This window comes from Rissa tridactyla, chromosome Z (genome assembly GCF_028500815.1).
Source record: "Rissa tridactyla isolate bRisTri1 chromosome Z, bRisTri1.patW.cur.20221130, whole genome shotgun sequence".
Classification (NCBI taxonomy): domain Eukaryota; kingdom Metazoa; phylum Chordata; class Aves; order Charadriiformes; family Laridae; genus Rissa; species Rissa tridactyla.
Window position 1 is genome coordinate 47050845 of NC_071497.1, and position 22054 is coordinate 47072898.

Here is a 22054-nt window from a genome sequence, read left to right on the forward strand (position 1 = left end):
GAGGTTGTTTTTTTTTTCATACAGCCTTTCACATCAACTATACAGTAACCTTCTTAGGGCAGGTAATCCAATTCTTGTTCTCATTCATTAAAGCAAATCACAAGCACAAACAGTACAGTTTAGTTCCTGCGCACTGGAATTAAACCTCTTCAGCAGCAACATCAAGGCCAGTATTGCCTTGGAACCGTATATCGCTACCTAGATATACCTAACCAAAAGGACTACTTAGTTTGCTTTGAAGTTGAAGAATATGAGGCTGCTTAGAATTCAAGGCTCCCCTGCCACATAAGCAAAAAGATGTTTTTTTAACCTAATTCAAACTGGTTGAAAGGCGGCTGTAGAAAGGATGGAAAGTCACAGAACAAGGAGGATGTGCTCCAAGCAATTCTGGCAATCGTTTTATGCATATGAGGGAGGTTGATCCCTTTTTGTGTGCAGCCCAAAGAATAGCGTAGCATAAACACTTGAGAAGAACTGAGTATCTGTCTACACTTTTCTCATTCTCAATCTGTGAGACTAGACAGTTTTACCACTTCATTTGTGACATACAGAAAAAAGGACAAATGAAAGCCCAATTTCAAATGTTTTTGGAACATGGCTAACAAAATGGTAAGGGAAACGACTGCATTATACAACTTAACGAGGGAAGGAGACAGAAAAAATCAGGCATGTATTTTTTCACAAGAAAAATTTGTTGTAATCACCTTGTAAAAATGGTTAATTTAACTAATTTCTTACTCTTGGAATTAATGGTTCAATGCAATAATTAAACTGTCTCTTCCCAGTCTGCAACAGTCTCAGTCAAGAGAACACAATCCCAGAATTTATATTATGCAGCATCCCAATAAGCTTACTTACTTAACTTTTAATAACAGTAAAGTAACACTGTACTCTTGCAGAAATAAAGGAATCTTTGAAACTTCCCAAGGCTGTCACTAAAAATACCAAACAGAATAATCCACATTCCCACAGTACCACCTCCCTCTTGACTGGGACACTATCCCTCTCTTATGTATTAACATTGCCAGCAGATGCCAGCAGTAAAGTAACCTACATCGGGTCATTCCATGTTTCAGGTGTCTCTGGCTGAAATTCACTTTGTCTCCACAAAGTAGAAACACCTTGTTTCTTTGGGGAGAAGCTGTCATTTTCTGTGTGAGGCTGGACACAACGGGCACGTGCGTTAGGCCCCCTGTTCAGAAGAAGTTGATGTCCCCAGCAGCTCTTCCAGATAGGTCTCATTTTTCAGTTCAATATCAGCATATAGATAATGCAAGCAATACATCCAACCAGTCAGTGGAAAAAACTGCCTTTCTGGCAAAAGTGCTGACTTCCAGGCCCTGGTTCAGTGCTTATTGTTTACCACAGAATTACCTGCTTTAGCATCACTTTTCTGCTGAGCAGATGCATTTTTTGAACCTTCTGTATGTGAACACAAGCACACTTAATACATACGGTCGTGCGCAACTATGGAGGACTGTTTCTCCCTTGCCTCAGTTACGGCCATGGTTATAAACAGCAGTCATAACATATGGGAATTAATGAAACATGTTTGAAGCAGTAAACATTGGACTTTCATGTTATGCTTTCATATCAATGTGACTCTAATCCCAAAGACAGAGCAATAACATGATGGACAAAGAGAAAAGCAGAGGGAGGGGACACAGGAAAAACACGGGCCATACAGCCTTCATGATTCCTTTGTCTATACCAACCGGTCTCAAAGAACACCTGTGAGCTGCTGAGCACCCAAGATTAGTAGGGGAGAGTAATACCCGGAGAGCCAAAAAACTGCTTATGGAAATAATTGCAAGACAAATCCTGAACGTGGAAGCTGCAGAGGAAATAATGTCCCTGACAGTTTGTATTGCCATGCGGCAGCCAATGCACTGTCTTCTAAAGTCTTTATAATGCTATATTAATTTTTAAGCCTGCAAAATGATGCTGCCCCATGCCAAAGAAATGCTGTCTGGGTACTTGCAGGTCCTAGCTGACTAGAAAATAACCTCAGCAAGTGCCTCAGGGGCACCCTCTTTTTCTCTTTCCATCTCTTTTCATCCCCATGCAAGGTACTTGTAAAAAAACATCACTTGTGAGACAAAGGTCATCTTGTCATTTTCACAGTCAATGCACTACACAGATTTCTAACTGAAAATACAAAACCCCCAAAGCAATCAAACAAACACCCAACCTGAAAACATCCACATGTCTTCATAAAAGGCGACTGGAAAGAAATCTGTAAGACAACAGGAAACCTCACAAAATCACAAGATATGTTTGTAGATGTTGTCAGCAGATGTGTTGCTTCATCAACAACTATTTTGCTTACAAATTGCACTGATTTAAATGGAAAGACATAAAAGTAAATGTATTTAAACAAACAAGCAAGTTTGCAGTCAGCTTCTTATGACATTTTAACAATGCTTTATATCACCTTAATTTACCCTTGTTAATTACAAAAATAAATATTTCCTCCTGATGTAAGTACATTTAAGATGAAACTTGGGAAATAAGTCCTTACGCTAATTCTTCTCGTGCAACTGTATGGATAATGAGCATAGTTTAAGATTTTGTTTATGTTTTTGGAGTCTAAAATTAATCCTAATTTGGCAACAACGCCTCAGATAGATTGCAAAGAAAGTTACAGTCACTCCCAGTATTAGTTTACACAAATCAGAAACTCTTGGTAGGCTTTATGAATCCTTCATATTAGCTTAATTTAACTTAGGCTGCAGGTTTATTTATGAAGTTTCACTAATGAACTATTGTCAGTGTTTCTGAATATACAGCTATCTAAAGTTGATGATGTATTATAATTTTCAATATTTTTTAAAATATTTAGAGTAAGAACTGGAATACCACACAATGAGCAGTTTTGGCTAGGCCATGCTTTGCTATTCCTAGGAAAATCCACCCATATTTATCTAAGATAGCCTTAGAAAACACAGGCTTCGACGCAATGAGTAAAGCTTGCTAGAAATTTGCTGCTGAAAATTCCAAATGTACCACCTACAGTGAGCACGCTTGTACTTGAGAAAGCTCACTGTGTACTGGCTATACCGTGTTATCTATATAATAGGCATAAAGAGCTTTGGATGAGATGGGTAGAGGTAAAGTAGTCTGTCATCTGTTTTTTGAGCAAAGGACTAAAATCTGCAAATTTGCTTTCCCACCTGCTTGCATTTCACCACCTTTTACTATAACATCTACAGACTTAAAAGCCATACTGTTGGAGATAAGAAAGTACTACTATTCTCATTCTACTGAAGAGTTAGCAAGAAGTTAAATTGCATATCTGAGACTAGAAGGAACACCTTTATTAGAATAGCCACAGCTTAATAATGATAACTTTCAAAATAAATATGTACATTATGCACCCTTTTCTATGCTCTGTAAGCAAATCATCATACTGCATCTGTAAACAAAGCCAGGAATAAAGCTTCCAACTGCAATTTCTCAGCATCCCTGCAAAAGCTAGCAAACTGCTTTTAAGCCAATGAGAGGCAGGAATATTTTTTTCCACATTAGTGCTAGCCCATGGTAGAGGTATGCCCTGTGAATTAAAAGACTTTACATTGCAACTTAATTGTGCATGAAGAAACCAATTGATAGAATTTATTTTGTTAATGCTTTTCATCCATCTGATCTTATAGCTGGCAAGCTGATTTCTAAGATTTTCAGGGGACCTTCACCTGCTTTGGTGATAAATTTCCTATGTATTTGAAGTGTCCTACGCATATGACATCTGCAGATATCACAAATTCCTCTGACAAGAGTATCTGCTCTTGCCACATGCAATACCTGAAATTATATGAGTTAAAGGAAGTGAAGAAGTAAACATGTTGTTCTACTTTTCTTCAATTGTTTTCTAACTACCCCACCCTTTGTCCAGTCACTTTCACGGCTACAGGTGTCAGTTATGTGTTGCTTTTCAGGGACCACTGGACCAGCACAGCAACTGTGGGATCAGCAGCTCTGTAATAGCTCCACATTTGGATACTTCTCTGGAGCATACGTCACTTACACCAGAACATGCCTACATACGCAGAGAGTAACATCCCATCACAGATCTTGTGGTCAACTTCCCCATGAAATCGGGCTCGCAGAGATAACGCTTCAGATATCTACTACCATAAAGAACCCTTCCAAAGCTATTAGAATTACTCCTGGGAACTAGTACATTATTAAAACGTTGGGGTTATCGACCCCAGCAGGCAGATAACTGCCACCCAGTCACTCGTACCCTCCTTCCCATTGGGATGGGGGAGAGAACTGGAAAAGCAAATGTGAGAAAACCTTGTTGGTTGAGATAAAAACAGTTCAATAAATGAAGGGGAAAAAAAGAAAACAAACAACCAAGCGATGCAAAGGCAATTACTCATCACCTCCCTCCTGCATACCCATGCCCAAGCAACAGCTACTTTGGAACCACTCCCCTCCGCCCAGCTTTAGTCCTTAGCGTGATGTTATACGGTATGGGATGTCTCTGGTCAGTTGGGATCAGCTCTCCCAGCTGTGTTCCCTTACAGCCTCTTATCCACCACCAGCCTCCTTGCTGGAGGGGACAGTATGAGAAGCAGAGAAGGCCTTGATGCTGCGCAAGCACATTTCAGCAGTAGCTAAAACACAGGTTATCAGCACTGTTTGTCACAATTTTAAAACATATGGGCTGCTGCGGATAAAATTAACTCTTTCCTATATAAGTAGGAAAAATAAGCCATTAAAAATCCTTTATCAGGACTGCCCCTGTTCCTAGACCACCATGACTAAAACTAACACTATATGCCTATGTTCTTCGTCACCTTACATTTATGTCCAGTCATGTCCTCTGTTACAGATACATTCTGTACTTACGTATTTTATCTTCCATTCTTCTGTTTCACAAGCTTTTGTATGACAGTATATTATCAGTCACTATTTACCCTGATTCATGTTTTTTATCCAGACAGACAGCAATATATATCAGCTGGATAGATCTCAATGCTTGAGCAATCTCCTTTTACTTAAAAATCTCCACATTAGAGCCCCATCATTTCTGTGCAATGAAAAAAACAAATGAAACTGGAAAAAAACCTTCTCAAAAATATTTTGCATCAGTTCTACTGAAATCCCACCTAAACAGAAAAAAAAATAATCCTATGAATACAAGAATGCAGATCTGAGGTTTCATGTTTAGACCTCCTTGGCAGGAAAAGCAGTCTATTGGACCTCCCCAAAACAGTCTGGGGGAATGCTTTTAGGGAAAAAAGATATTCATGCTTTCATGCAAGGAAGATAATGACAGATGCAAGGATCCTATGGTCATAAGACAACGAAGAGGACCAATACAGTGATGTGCAGGCAGGTCACAGATGGGTCTTTGCCCATTCTGCATACTCCATTTCTAATAGCGGATGGCAACATGCGTGACAACGTTTTGAAGGAATGAATATTTTTAACTTTTGGTCTCCACCATATTCCAGCTCAGAGACATACTTCCTACCTATTTTGAATTCTGAGTGCAATTTCAATTGCACCGTGCAAGATATGTACTGTGCTTAATCCTGATGCCGTTCTGCATCAAACGGACCTCCCATTTCACTTTAGAGCTGCATTTCAAAAATGAATGAGGAAATTATTGAAATAAGTTCAAGTGCGACTCCTATGTGTGCTGATAATTGTTTTTTAACGAAACTTATTGATTCGGCAGGAGAAAGGTTTGCTCCTAATTGGAAAAGGGGTTTCAGCATAAAAGCCAAACTCTCACGCGCTCTCTATGCTGCAGAACCAGCTAGTAGCTGTTCATCGGATGTTTATGGAGTGTTAAGAAGAGTAGTGCAGGGATGTAAGTTTGGGCTGAAAGGAGAAGTAACACATCGTTACACTCTCTTTGGCACTCTTTGACACCTCTAGCCAACAGCCTCACCATCCCACATGTTGGAGAAGTAAACAGGCCATCCTCTCTACCTCAGTTTGCCAAAATCAGAGATTTGATGACTGTTTTGGGACCCTGTAGCAATACAATCAATTTTCAAAGCAGGTTATACTTTTGTAGCATAGAGCCCATCAATGTGATCTACGTCGATGACCGATACCCACTGCTTTACTTCCACATCTGAATTTCTCTAACTTGATTGCTTGCTTTCAGGAAAAAAAAAGTAACTTGTCTTCAAGAGAGCAATCTGACTTTGCTTAAAGTGTCAAATGTAATAATTTGTCTGTGTATCTTTAAGAAAAATTACAAAATCACAGTAATGGAAATTACTAGGCCAGAAAATATAAGCCTGCCTATAGCAATAAAACTATACAGATGCATATTTTTTCTTTTGTAAGAAAAAGCAATATCTGAGAGTTTTATCCTGAAAATATCTTATAAAAACACCTACTAATCCTATTAAGACATTTGCTTATAGCATAACTTTGCAGAGTTCAACTGTTCATAGCATGTTATTTAGAAAAATGCTTTGATTAAAAAGCTTTTGACACCGGATTCACAATTGCTTTACCAAACTTGTAATTAGAGGTCTGCTTCCAATGCCACAAGCATTAAAGGGGGAATCTATACTATGCTTTGTGCAAGTATGTGTATGTGCTGGCAGAGAAGTCTCAATGAACCACATTTTGCACTGTGTTTGACTGAGCTGACTACTGTGAAATCAGCTGGCAAAACCAATTACCACATCCACAGCGTGGATCCACTCTTTAACTTTCTCTGATACCTACAATGTCTGAAATGTGGGTGCCACATAGAAATGTATTTGTGCCCTCAAATTCTACTCAGCTGTAGACCTGTATGTATAAACCTCTGCAACTTGAAAACGGTCTGCCATTTTACCCAATAAAAACTTGTCTACTGTAGTTGTAAACTCTCTCCTCCAGAGTTCAAAACCTCGAAATACAGATGCATTCTTAGAGGAAATACCAACTCTGGGAAAAAGACCATCTGAAAAAACCCTTTCATTTCTAACTCTCCATACAAAAGAATTCAGAAAAGTGTATGCCATACACCCCGTAACTATCAAAGCTTATATCCCTTCTATTGTTGACTTTGAATTGGAAGGGAAGATCTGACTCATTGTTATCAATTATTTACATAAAAGAACTAGAAGCGGTTGCATAATGCTTCAGAATTTCATTTTATTTGTGAGCTCATTGTCTGGTACTTCAGTAATTAGAAACAGGAAAAAGGCTTTCCTGTAGTGTTGTGGTTAAATGTTTTGGGACCATGAAAGTCTCATGAAAGACCATTACAAAAAGGAAGAGCACTGCTCCTCAAACACCAGTTAGGCAGTGAGAAATATCACCCAGCGACCAATACCAAGGTAGTGAAAAAGGACTATTTTTTCATCTTTGAGCAACTGGAATTCTGGCTGAACTTTGTTTTTGTTTATTCCTCTGCTTGACTTCTCTCACTTTCAATAACTACTCAAAGAAATGTCTTTCCTTTGGCTCTCAAAAAATTATAATTCATACCACTTGTGGACATCAGAGGAGATTATGTAATGCAGTGTGATAATATAATGAGCAGATTAGAAGAGTTTACTAAAAAGACAATTTCTGGCAGTTCAACAAAACTTTCATTAGGATATTTTCCACTATCGAAGCTGGAACCTGGATTAAAATGCCACTGAATCAAGCCCTGTAGTCCAATGAATTTTTCATTGTCTTGTCAATAGTAAATGCTCTCACAAGGGACTGACCAGAGATACCAGTGATGAGGGGACTTGTTGCGGGTCAGTGAACCAGCTTGAGCAAGACCGCCTCTCCTCTAGCCTGGCTAATTGTCCTCAGCTACCACCAATTCTGGGGTCCCATTTACTCTCAAAAAGCTTCAAATGAACACGCGTTTTATTCTGAAGCAGGAAAACATGAGAATTTAAAAACATCAACACTTAGCTTGTTTTCTGTTCTAATGCAGACCTTATCTCTTCCCATAAGTCAAAAGCCCTTTTTAGATTACAATAAAAACATTAACAAATGTACTATGTGGTGGGGACTCATGCCCCATGTTTCTACAATATTTTTCTTTCAAGGAAGGAAAGATTTCCTCTAAAAATTTTGCACACATGCCTTAGGTCCTTCAGTCCTTCCCTGAGAGAAACAAAGTATGTATGATGATTACGCCCGAGGTATGGCCACCTGAAGGACAGCCATGTTCATTGGGTAACAGCACACAAGGACTGTAAGTAACAGCTAAACAGAAAGTGAAGAAAAATATTCTCCAAATGGATCTGTAAAATTCTCCTACTTCAGCACAGTACAATTCTGCAAGTTGCAATGTTTATTTCCCTTATTTTTACAATTTTACACTGGGACCTTTAAGTTCAGCAACCGGCAAGCAACACAAATCTAATATCTCACAATCTCCATGCTGCATCACGCCCCTAGGCACTTGGTTGGGTGAGTAGATCATAATTAACTTGGAGGCTAGCTGATGAATCACTAACACTGCTCCTTGTAAAATGTGGCAATCTCACTGTAAACTGACACAGACTGCACCCTACTTCATTATTAACATCTGCTAAAATTGCAGCACAATAGGACATGGCCATAAGGCCAACAAGTTTAAAATCAGAATAGAACCAAAACACGATAGATCAGGATTGCAATCTCTGACTGCAGCTTCTATACCAACGACCTCTGACTGCTGTTGGGTTCAGACCCTGATTTTCATAAATGAACACTTCACCAACCCTTCAGAGACAATAATCCGAATCTTGTAGTTTCCTAACAACCCTAACCAAATTCCATTAGATTTGCAGTGACACCGAGACACGCTAGACACCTGACATTCAGTCTTTGGGTAACCTGCAATTAACGATACCACACAGTGTAAGCATTTGATCTATGGATCTGAAATACATATACATATTAAATTAATTCTCTACTTGAAATTACCTTCCTCTTAAGGAAGATTTATCTGCTATCAAAGATGCTTCACTGGCATCAGACAGACCATGTTCTGCCGGATGACACCATCACTGAATCCTTTGAGTTTTAAGCATCCAGAGGCTAGAGAAAGACAAGATGAAACACCATAGTTCAGAAAAAGAGCAGACACAGCGGAGATTCCCTCTGAAAAAGGCCTTTTCCTGTGTGCTGATACCCTGCTCCTACCTATCTCCAGCCTCCTTCCATAGCTAAATCACTGGCTTTCCCAGGTCCTCCCTGCTGTTGTGAGCATTGGGACCTGCAGCTCCATCCTGTTTTAAAGCCTTGTGCAAGCACAAGCAAAAAAAGTAGTCACTAGTCTAAAAAAAAATTGTGAAGGTCTTTTTTGTTGTTGTTGTGACTAGCCATCTGACAGCAGAATAGTTTTTTACACAAAAGATAAAGCACAAGATGGTGCAGCAGTGCTTCTCAGTACAGCTTATCTTCCCTTCAGTTTTGTCTGCAGTGCACGATACAGCCAATTTCAAAGCAATAGCAACAGGCGCATACTGGCAATCAAAATGCATAAACTACACAGATAGATAGCCCCAGTTGTCAGGACTCCTTTCTATCACACTGCTGCAGTGGGAACGGTTTTGAGATGATCTTTCAAGCCAGAGATGAGAGACTTTAGGCTCCCTGTGTTTGACTGCTCAGTTCTTCAGATATCTGCTCTGAGTAGTGTCACAGCAGTCAATGAAGCTTTTTACTTTTACTTTTTGACTATCCAGGAGGCAACAGAAGCTGATCTGCCTGTCAAATATCTAGTATCCATTCTGATTAAATGGCTCAGGACATACTACAGGTCTTCGACACAAGCAGACAGTATAAACTAAGAGCTTGTCACTCTTGGAAGAAAATTAATTCTTTGGCATTTGATTGAGTATCTACATTAATATGATTGACAAAGGAAAGTAATAACGAATCGGAATGGATGCCACAGAAAAACCACGTCAATATGTTGGATCGAGCAGGACTGAAACTCATTAACTTTTTTGCTGTTGTGGGAAAGGATGTAAAGCTGTCCAGATATTGCAGTAAGCAGACATAAGTAGCTTGTGTTTCTTGTGATTTCTGAACAGCAAAAATTATTGTCTCCCAAAAATCTTACACTCATTAAAAAATAACTTAGAAGGTTATTAAAATAAGTTATTTATGTAGTGGGATGCATCGCTGAAGAATGTTGAAGAGGGATCCAAAGAGTGACTCAGTATCTCCAAAACAGAAACAACAGCTTACTTTTACTTTTTCTTACATAAGTTTAATAAGAACTGCATTAAAGTCAATGGGTATTATTTAAAGAAGTTTTTTAAAAGGTTGTCTATTTTATAAGAGTATCTCTCAGCAGAATAAAACGTAAGCTCTGAAATACCATCCCCAAGAAGCTTCTCATGAAACAGAAAAACTCATTTTTGTTTGGTCAAAATATCAAAATGTTTTAATACTATGAACATTTCTGTTTTATTTCTGAGGCTATGCAATGGGTAGAGTACCATTTAGTGATCCCATCTACCTTCTAAGGACCCATGACTGATAATATGTAGTTGTTTCAACACAGATGGTTGCAGGTAACAATGGAATAACAGAAAAAGAATAATGCAGCAGTACTCAGCAGTAAACCAAAACAAGATGCTTTGCATAGCAGGAATGACTTCATCCACAGCTGACTGCTGTCTTTAGCCTCTGAGCAAAAGGAAGCTCTAGTATAGGCCTGTACCATTTACAAGCTTCGCGATTTGCTGCCAATTTGTAGAAACCAAAGTAAACTTCTGGCAGGACTCCTACATACCATAGTAGTTAAAGAAACTATCGTCCCACCCTGATTTTGACTACAAGCCTTGAAAGATTAGTCTAACGTTTCTTTCTACCCTCCTATTCTCCTTAACTAATAGAATATTTAATGTAAAAGTTCAAAAATATAATTTTGGAAAGTGCCACTCTTGTTATCTACAGTTGCTTCACAAACCCTCAGTTAGTTTTTTCTCATTCCTTTTTCCTCACCAATAAGCCTTGGCAACAGAAAGCCCTCACTACTAATTAAAAGTGAAAAGCCAGCAAACAGACCCAGTACCCTGATGTTTCACATCTGCGTGCAAAATTGCCCAGAGACACCTGCTTATTTTTACAGCAATTCTTTTTACTCTTTATCATTCCATCCTTTAAGGTTGGGTTATAAAATGAGGCAGAATAAACTAGATGATTTCACGGAGCGATGGAGCATTTGAACATCCCACCTTTACTGGAAGACACAAATCACCATTATGCAATGTTGTCCAGTTGCTATGGCAGGAAGCAGGAATCAACTAAATTGATCTTGCACATTACAAAATCTTTGCAAAGTATGGCTTTCAGAATGTTACCTAGTTGTGGTTACCTCAACTGCCAGGCACAACTTGAGTATTTAGTGCCAAATAGCCACATATGCTGTATAATCAGAATTCCTCCCCTGATTTCTGAAGACATTTTAGACATATAAAAATATAGACAGGCTACTAGTAGAGCTTTTCAGTACCTATGTAGTTGTTTAATTGTTGTTGAGTCCAGTGGAAACTAGGGAAGGAAGGGAGATAGCCCCCAAAGTTGAAGGTGCTTAGGTGACACTTACCAGGCTCAGTGTATCTGCTAATTGGAAATACTGAGCCTCTGAACAGAGGTTAGGCTGCCAAGTAATCTTACACTGAAAGCATGCTTCATGTATCGTCTGTGTCCAAAAGCTGACTCTACACCGACTCCATACCTCCTGATAACACTGACAAAGCTCAGTACAGCACAGTATCGGCCCTCCCACCACCACGTCTCACCGCAGGACCTTAGGGATTGGGCTTGTAAGAGTATTCACCAGGGAGGCAGGGTACAAAACCGCAAATCCCCCAGCTCTAGGAGAGAAATGAATCAGTCCAGTTTTATATCCCATATAAAATTCTAAACCAGCAGCAAAACAGAAAGCAGCCGCCCTTCTCAGGACATGCTTTGTAAGAAACTGATGACTTCAGTACCCAGCCAAAGAAAAAGATTCAGCTGTGATTCACAGAGGGAGGTACATGGCTCCTTGCACCACCGAAGAGGGTGGATTCCTGAAAATGCACCTAAACTAGGAGGCCTTCAAGCGCACACTCACCATACCCCAACTCCAAGGACAGGAGCATCTTCACGCAGATGAGCCGAGATGTGTCCCCGAAGTGTGTGTGGGGATGGAGGCTGGTGGACAGAGAAGAGAGGGATGTGCTGTGATGTAAACTGGCAGCTGAGCTGAGGAGTATTTGCAGAGGGCCAGGCTGACTGTCACATCTTTTCTCAAAACCTCTGGGAGGCCACTGCTGGCAAATGCATGTCCGTCACACTCAGTTTTGTGGACGACAGTCACAGGCACTTGGGGCATTGTCATACAGTCACCTTAGTTCACTGAAACTGGCATTGCCAGTGAGAGGTTCAGGCCATCCTTCGTCTTCCCTACTTGTGCCTGTCTCGCTCTTCTCTGACCTGAGGCTGTGCTGAATGAGACACCTGCCTGACCTGGCTGAAAATGTAGGTTGTTGCTGCTGTTGTTAGCAGCACAGTTTTCAGTGCGATTCACTCTGGAGAGCTGCACAAAGGCTGAGGAAAGGGGGAAAGAGCAAACATGAGGTAAGGAGTGGGGGTGACCACCCTTTTGTGGTGATCAACCAGCCACCGTCTTGCTCTTCCAACACTTTGTATGGGGCTATAATAGGGATACCTAGTTCAAAGCTAGGGCGGATGCTGAAGTCATGAAGCCATACAAATTAGTTCTTGCAGCATGCTGAATGACAGTGCCTGCATATTCTGGGCTGTAAGCAATTTATGTTCCTACTCGTTTTCAGGTAACTAGCAGGTTTATAACTCTTACTTGTAATGCTGAGACATCTCGTAACCAAACCAAAGATTTCTGGTATTAGACACCAAAAATGTATAGCACATTTGTTGATTCTGACCTTTTTACACCAGTGACAGGACACCTCTAAAACTGAGATAACAATGGCGCATGAAATTCCTCAGTTGCAAGAAAAATAGAAGGCTTTGGAAAGAGTAAGAATCGATAGACTTTTATTCATTCTTTTGTTTCAATGAACGTGTGTCCTGAGGATATGCCCTAACACTTTCAGTGTAGTATATGCATTTTCTGTACGAGCACCTAGCTCTGAAATCCTCGGCTTGTCACAAACTTAACTGAGTCAATGTAGCAATCAGGGCTATCTACCATTTGTTCCACATCAGTGTTTTCTTTTTGCTTAAACTAGCCTGCATGTGCAGAATGTTTTTATATCTCAAAACAAAGGGGTTTACTGAATTTATCTTTTTATTCTCTCATGGTACTTTTGCTTTAGGAATGTTTTAGTGAAGAAGAGGCAGATATGATTCAGTAAACTGAGCTCCTGTATGAAAACAGGATGAAAAAGATATGCCTAATAGGCAAAAGGGAAAGAAACAGCTCTTGCATGTACTTGTTTCTAGACAAAATATTTGGCAGCATGTAAATGGCATCAAATAAGAACAACTGAATGAGAACACGTGCCAAGATTGCAGTCTCAAATAAATAAACTATTATTATTATTAAAATTAATACCAACATAATATGTTTCTATGTTGAACAGTATTTCTAGTCATCACAACTAAGATGTGTGTATGTACATTTATTTATACAGCTTCTGAGAGCTAAATCCTACATGTTACTCATCTCGGCCTACCAGGCAGGATCAGTCTGACTGACCAAACAATTATTTGGCACAATTAACCTCAGTTTTCAGTTATTTCACCCTATGGCTGAAAGTAGCTGTGACAGCTCCCCGAGATTCACTGTAAGACAAGTGGGTCTATATGTAACAGGCAGCAAGGCGTAACGAGGCCCTGTTCTTCAGCCTGTCCATACATGGTGCCCCACTGCTATGAAGAAGGCGTTAACCAGGAGAGGATTCTCCTATCAAAGTGTGATCCAAGGTTGCTCCAATTGCTTTCTCCAGTCAAAGCAATGTTAAGTTTTGCCGCTGACTCCCAGCTTGCACCTGCTGCATTCTTCTGGAGATTGTGGGATTGTAGCGAAGAGGCAACACAAACCCAAAACCATTTCTGTTGTGTAAAGGACAATGTTTCACCTCTTTTAGTCTCTCGTCTGTAGGCAAACACTACTAAATGCTTTCCACAATAAGAAAACAAACCCCTAACCTCAAGAAAACAAAATGCACAGTCACCATGTTGACTCCTCATAGGATTCTCCTTCCTCTAACTCATGCAATTCCACAGAAAGGTATTCATTTCTGCCAAGTATCTAGTTAAAAAAATGTAACCAACACATAACTGCCCTCAAATACCCATGGAGGCAGAAACGTGGCCTGCTTCCTGAGGTAAAGTATCCCTCCCACTGTCTCCCCCAGGCTTCACCACAGCATATCCAAAGAACAGAGTTAGAATGACAAATACCAGGAAGCAGAGCTCTGAAGGAGAAACACGTCACTTATGGAGATACATGCAACCAGTCATGTGACACAAATATCACAATCTGGCAGAATTGCCACTTCTGGGTTTACAAGGTTTCTATCAGACCTCCACGTGTAAAATCTCCGTCACTTTGAAAGACATCATGAGAGAAAAAAAATATCTCCATTAACTTGTCTATTTTTTCAATACACAAAAGTCTATAAAGTTCAAGAAAGTCAGAAGCCAAGGCAGTTGTCACACATAATAACCCCCCAATAAATCAATGAGATGATATCTGAGAAAACTAAGACACACCCCTTATATACTGCATCCCAAAGGGATTGAAAATGGTTCATTTCACATGCCCAGAACTCCCAAACTAATTTTTATGTGTTTTTGGATGGCTCCAAATGCTTTGAAAGCGTCATGCAGGGTGCATGGAATAGATATAAACATGTAATTTACAAGATTTGAATGCAAATCACGCTTCTTTATGAGGATTCAAGTTTCCTAGAATTTCATAGAAGAACTGGTACTTTCTACTTGACGAACGAGATTGAAAATGTCATGAGTGTCATAATGCCTTACTTGTTCTCATTGCTGGCATCATATCGAGGCATAGGGTCAAAATCATTTCCATTGACATCAAAACTGGCCTGTGAATCCTGTAGACAACAGGAGAAAGAAAACGAATTTCTCATTAACTAGGATTGACTCATGTGGCCTATACATTCTTCAGCAGGTTCCTACAAGAGTGTAATTAGGTTAACTTAACATTCCTGTGGTTTATGGTGACTGCATGTTTTAGGAAAGGATTATATATTTAATAATTACGAGGTTTACGTGTTTTATTTTATTTTTGTAAAAGGGAAAAGGATAACAAATGCTCTGAAAAAGCATAGCACCACCGTCAGAGAGGAAATAGAAAGTGGTGTTTCATTTAACCAGAAGACTACATTTCTTCTAAGAAACTTCAGGAAGTTAAGAGAGTTCATTCTCAAAATTGGTATTTTGCTAAATGTTTCAAAGTTCAAGAAATTATCTACACAATGATGGCTCAAATTTCAGTCATAGTTTCAAGGAATAAGGATAATATCGTGTTCTTAAGAATATTACTATAAAAATACAGCTTGAAATACAATGTAAACTCCCATTTCCCTGGGAGTGTAACTGTTTCAAATATTTGCAAGATATCTCTGTATTTTTGTTCCATATTTTACATTTACCAGGATTCTTACAGCTGAAAATAGTTTATAGAGTAAATAGCTGCTGGTTTGTATGGCTGTCATTAATTGATGCGGTAGCATGCGGTGCATTGACATGACAAGCAGCTCTTTTTAATCTCTTCTTTGTTCAAAACCAGTTACCACATCCACCTCAAATATTCCTGTTTGCAGCCACACCGTAATAATTTGACATATAGAAGGCATTTGTCATCAAACAAGCAATGTGTACTGCTTTGGGGGAATTCCTTGTTGGCGTAAGGAAAGGGAGAGAGGAGGTGGTAAGGGAATAAATAGCTGCTTTAAATTTTATGGAAGGACAGTACTGGGATGAGGTGACATATGATACAATCCCAGTCATTCATTGAAGAGGTAAAATTATATTTGGTTTTTTAAATAACTTAGGAGATTAAAATGAAAGATGTAGCATGCATTAGGACCAAGCATACATTGACAAATAGGGCAATTGCCTGTCACCGGTGTTTTTGCAGTCCTCTTCATTTATTTCAAATACAGCATGGGGAAGGATACGGATGTATGTGTGGCTAATCTAAAATAAATGGCTTTAAACTGTGGAAACGATTGTTTCCACGGTTTTGTGGAAACAAAACCCCTTTTGATGGCTTGTTAAAGATGTTTTTATCACCTTCATCTCTTCAATGCTCTGTCAAGATGATATGCTTGCTGGCAAAACGCCTGTGTTCAGGGCTTTTTTACAAGATCTACTTCTATAATGCGACTCAAGGTATATGCATGCCTTGCACTGGTCATCTTCAGCACTCCTGCTCAAGCCAAATATATTTGTTTGTTCTCCTACCTTGTGTGAATGTACACCTTACACACTTTATTTCAGAAAAATGATACAGTCCTTGAAGTCATGTGCTTTCAGGAAATGCCTACTCCCAAAGCACAGGACTAATCGCTGCAGCAAAGGGTGGCCCTGATGATCTGAACAGCTTCAAACTCTGACACTAACACAAGAAGTCACCCACTAGAGAACGAGCTTCTCCTCACATTATACAACCCTCCAAGATATATTAAACCTATCATTTAACTGTGATGAACCACAAGCAAACAGAAACCTCCTGATGTGATATGAGACATAGGACACCGAAAACAAAGGACACAGTTCTATTACAAATTGTCAGGGGACTCACTAGAGTTACGAGAGATTTACTAGAAAGATCCCAAAATATCCTACACGTGTTTTTAACTGAGTGAATTATAACAAGTCATGTCCTTTTCCTTTAATATTAATTCTAGCAGAAAGATAAATAGCTTTAAAAATAAATACATTGAAGGATATGTCTAAAATTACAGTCTTTGAGAAAAGCTACTGTCTAGCTATGTAAATGTATTGGCCAAAAATGGACTTGAGCGGTATGCATTAACTGAAATGCAGTGTATTCCATTGCTGAAGAGTGTGAGGATATTAATTAAAATAATTACAGAAAAAAGAAAAAGCATCCAATGATTGGTTCCAGTCCTTCAGAAATTCAGGACTCAGCTACAAGAGGCACACAGATATTGAATAGGTTCAGATGGAACATAGTCTTAACTAAAAGAATACAGATAACCAAAAGCTGTCTTCTTTCCTCCCACTGGTGTTAACATTTGAGGAAACCCTCACATGATTCTTCCTCTTTCCCTCCTCCCTCCCTCCATCTTTCCAGGAGTAGCAAATTTATTCAGGGTAATAATAAAGCGGCAAATCTGGACCTCTTTGGACACTCACATAATTCTGCATCAAGTCTGGATGGTTTCTTTCGATGCCGTCATCCAGGATGGTGACCACAACGTTCTTTCCAGTGTAACCCCTCTTCCAAGCACCTACTATATTCATATCTGATTGGCAATGGTGGGTGTTATCACTGCAGTGCTGGGGAGAGAAGAGGAGATAAAGATGTTGGATGTTGCAGATTAGTGAGCAGTTGAAGGGTGGAGATATTATTCTACTTACATTAACTTCACCATTTAAATCAGCACATGAGCATATTGATTTGAAAAGCAACTATATCAACACCTTCACTTTGACAGAAAGTAGTTTTAAAAGAAATGCCAAATTAAATGAAAATTGCTAGTCCTGCTTATTTCCCTTTCTCATTACACTTCATTTTAGGCAATAGAAAAGGGAAGTGTCCAGCCATACTGAACCACTAGAAGCCATGCGTAAAACAAAGCAACTGTTCCTGGCTGTTAAGCACACTCATTTGAAATGTACATTTGAATTATTTGAATTTTTTCAGAAAAACAAACCATATGTGGATAAAAGTAGACCAAATGCCTGTACAGAAATGGTCATGGAAAAAACCCTTGCTTTTTTCAGCTTATGTGCTGTACAGTTTCTTGACAGAACGTCTGGAAACTAATCCAGATTCATTTCTATCTACAAAAGAAGGCTTTTGGCAGGTTTTGTGCAGTATCAGCAGGAGATGAGCAGCAGTTAAGAACCTGTAACCAAAACAACACCCTGAAAAACTTGCAGCTTAGGGTGTCTGATGAATTGTAGATAGATAGATTGAGAACAGCCTGCGGTACAGCTTTCAGAGCAACCATGTCCAGTGTGGTGGAGAAAGAAAGTTTAGGGTACATTAAAACTGAAAGCCTCTTCCTTGACATGAATGCACCCAGTTAATGTGAAGAAATCTGGCTTGCCATGGCAATGAGACATGACCCTCGGGTATTCGTATGCCCCATTAGCGACTCTTTAACCCACACGCAGACCCCTCCCCTGTGAAGTGAGCTCAACGAGCCCCTCATTGGCGCTGCTTTTTTCCAGCTCCTCCAGGCTCAGGCAGAGCAACAGTCAAAAAAAAAAAAAAAAAAAAAAAAAGAAAGCCCAGAAAAAACAAGAGGGGGTGCAGGGAAGGGGAAAAAAAAAGGGTGGGAGGAAGGTAAAAGAAATTAAAGAAGAAACTTGTATCATAGCAACAGTGGCCACACGAGCATGCTCCACCTCACTCCCTGCCCCACTGCCTCCTGTCCCCACTGCAGCCTCATGTTTTGGCACTCTACAATTTGCAAGGAGTATAAATACATTCAGAGGCATGCACTCCTCCCTGACTTATTCCGTCCCTCTCTTCCCGAATGCAAGCACACTGAAGAACTGTTAGCCATACTGGGTGCAAACTGACATCAAATTACTATTAAATTGTAACTTTCCTCCTTTTTCTCCAGTTTACCACCCTGTACTGTCATACACAAACCAGAGGATTTAAGAGCGGTCATTTGCTGTTACTGAAGCAAGATTATATTATTAGGCGATATATATATGTACACAGTATAAAGTCTCTCTCATGGTCTTTTCTTTGTGTCTGAAAATATCCGTCTCTCTGTCTATCCATCCTCACACAAAGGAGCTTGAAGGACTTCAGGGACCAGTTCCAAGGAATGTATAGGGCAGGCTTAATGCTTTTGTTCTGTGTATTGCTTGGAAATGCTCACACTGCTGGCTTTATGAAATTAATTACAGTCTAAACTTGCCATCTGGACACTGAATGTAATGGTTGTACACATGAGGGTTTCTAATGTACAAACAAGGGGGTTAAAAGTGTGTAATGTTTCCAAGTGCCTTTGCATTTTTCAAAAGTGTTACTGAATTAAGCATCAGAAAATACCTGCAAAAGCTATTAATATCATCATTCACATTTTGCTGATGTGAAGACAAGGAGACAAAAATGTGGAAACACCAGCCTCCAGCCACAGAGCAAACCCAAGAGAGAGCTGCAATGGGCAATCAGGATTCCTGGCTCTCACCTCCAGTCAAATTTACTGGGCCATTACACTGCCCCTTTATCCCCTTCTCTGAAATGCCAAATGACCCTTTGGCTGCTTTGCTGATTGTCTTGTCCTCTCTTCCTAGGGGATGAACTTGTCTTGCTTCCCTGCCAGTCAAACCACTCAGGCTGAGCAAGCATATGGGTTTTTAATCCCCATTCACTTCCAAACTCTTTGGCTCTCTGCCAGAAGATCACTGCTTTTCCCCTTAATGATGTTGGAACCGTCAGTTGCCCTCACTTACCTTACCTGAACTTCTGCTTTTGTGGTGATGGCTGAAGGGGGCTGCTTTGCTACGTGCATGTAGACAAACACAAGACAAGAGACGTCTCTTGCTTTACCACGTGCTATGATGATTCTCTCAAGAGACGTGCCAGGTCAAATTGATGCTGAAATTATCTTGCTCTGCTCCAAGACTGGGCAGAAAGCTAGTCTAAACAAAATCTTCCTGCATAAAAGAAATCCCAGGGGTAGAGCAGGCATAACTGCTTGCCCACTTATAACTTTGGATGACAGCATAGGTAACACATGGATACAAAGTGCAAAGGCAGCAAAGAAGCATCCAAGTGGGTGTAGTTCCACAGCAGCTGAAGGGTTCATTTCTTACGGTTACAATATATAACTAATTCTCAAGTCCTATTAAAAGTAGCATCTTTGTTTGCTTTTCACCTCTATCTTTACTCTTCTTCCTCCTCTCAATTCTTTATCTACATTCTTCTCTCCCTTCTCCTACCCTTGTTCTTTTCTTCCAATACTGTCTTTTACCACTTAAATCCCAGGTTTGTTTGGTTCAACATCTGATCTCAGATTCCCATGTTTTAACCACAAACTATACCTTCCCGAGATTAGTGTCTGATTTTCTCCAGACTAATCAGATTGTGTACTTTTCTCTCAAAGCAGTCAGATTTGTTTTTTATCAGGAACACTTTAAATCTTGGAGTGCAATTGCTCTTCAAATACTATACAATATGGTATAGATATGCTGTCTACATCAAACAGCATCTAAGATGCCATCTACTACTTGGTTTCACTTGCACTCTTTCCCTTCCCTTTAATTTCCTTTCCTTCAAAAACATTTCTTGTAAGGAATTTTCTGCTACTGTGTTCTATTCCATAATTTTTCTTTAATCGTGTGCTGCTGCTTTACCACCTATCCAAATTACATTGTCAGATTTTTAGCAGAGGGCTGTTTTTTAATTAATTTGGAATCACTGTTTCAATTTACAGTGCTACCCAAATAAAAAATAATAAACCAGCTGTCATGATAATAAAAATTATGTGATACAGAAGTGACTGAATTTTATATCAGTGGGCAACTACTGAATTTTATAGCTCATTTTCAATCTATTTTTCCTGTTCTCTCTTTTTAGAATAAAAACAAACTTTGTCATGATAACTTACAAAACCTGTGTGCTTACAAATTTTTAATAGATCTATTAATCTTTCAACTGTTGTTTTCTGAATTTTAAAGGGAATAGTATAAACTAGGTTAGTCTACAGCAGATAAAGTAATTAAGAAATCTCCTGCACTGGTACCATGACTAGACAACTGCAGTAAGCCAGCACTATTTCAAGATATATTGTTTTCATCTATTGCCTGGAGGACACCATCAAAAGGAATAAACAACCTCTCACCCAGTTACATAGAGTAATTTTATTGAGATTTTTAAAAGGCATTCAAAGGATGATGTTTTTCTTTGGACTGTTTAATTGGAAAATGTTAATGATACCACCATTAGTATTTAATAGAAACCATCTGCAAGGTTGAGAGACTCTTAAAAGTACATTTAGGAAGTAAGAAGGCTATAGTAAGAAAAAATTCAGATACTGAACTTTTCTCACATTTGAAATTCAATGCTTATGAACATAAAAAGACAAAAGAGTCACTTAGACATCTTTGGACAGACAATTTCGAAGCCTGCCTCCGTGCAATTAACAAGCAGACGTAACATTAGAAAGGTTTTCTGTTTTGATGTTTGCATGATGCCTTCACAGTATCAGACATGGGCCTGGATTCTCTTAGCTATTTTGTGAAATTTTCTCTTAAACGTACCTTATAATTATTATCATTATCTTAATGTGTCTTGCCTGATGCACTAATTTTTGTGGTTGGAGGCTTGGTGTATCCAGTTAGGGATCAATAACAAAATCAAACAGTTAAATTGAGAAATCAAGAATCATATCAATGGTCAAACTCCTTTGGAATTCCAGAGATTAAAATCAAATTAAAAGAACAAAGACTATAAAATTCTGTTCTGAATTTTTGCAATGCCTGTTAGTCTATAAAAGCAGAGTAGAAACAGAAGTTTCTAGTCCTGTGACATGCAGTCTCTCAGAAAGGGCATATTGTGCCCTCTGCAAGTCTTCAAGAGGTACCTTGCATTGGTTTCCTGTAGTTTTTCAGTTACAAGGAGTTCTTTGACAAAATCTTGTCAATATTTAAGGGGATATAGAGAAAGAGAAGAGGAACAAGAACAATAACTACAGTCTTTCTGGTTTCATTAGAGTAGTAATTAAATGGTCTTTGGCATTGATGGAAACATGCAGAGTACAGATGCGTTCTCTACATCAGGGGGTTTTGTCAGCCACTAACCTGCAAGCATGGGGAGGAAAGGAGAAGTTGCACAAGATTGCACATAGAGGAAGAAGAACAGTCAACGGCCTACGCATTGACCTTGATCAACACAAGCAGGGAGAAGGGTGGCACACAGGGC

The 22054-nt window shown here is 39.3% G+C and overlaps 1 protein-coding gene across 3 annotated transcripts in view; it reads right to left on the reverse strand.

Moving 5' to 3' along the window:
* Positions 1-22054, reverse strand: part of PCSK5 (proprotein convertase subtilisin/kexin type 5) — a 252572-nt gene that overhangs the window by 156903 nt on the left and 73615 nt on the right. For all 3 annotated transcript variants that reach the window (XM_054184936.1, XM_054184937.1, XM_054184938.1), the window contains exons 4-5: positions 17299-17442; positions 14929-15005 (exon numbers count right to left, since the gene is read on the reverse strand). In XM_054184936.1, the coding sequence (XP_054040911.1) occupies positions 14929-15005; positions 17299-17442 (221 nt within the window). The remainder of the gene's footprint in view (positions 1-14928; positions 15006-17298; positions 17443-22054) is intronic.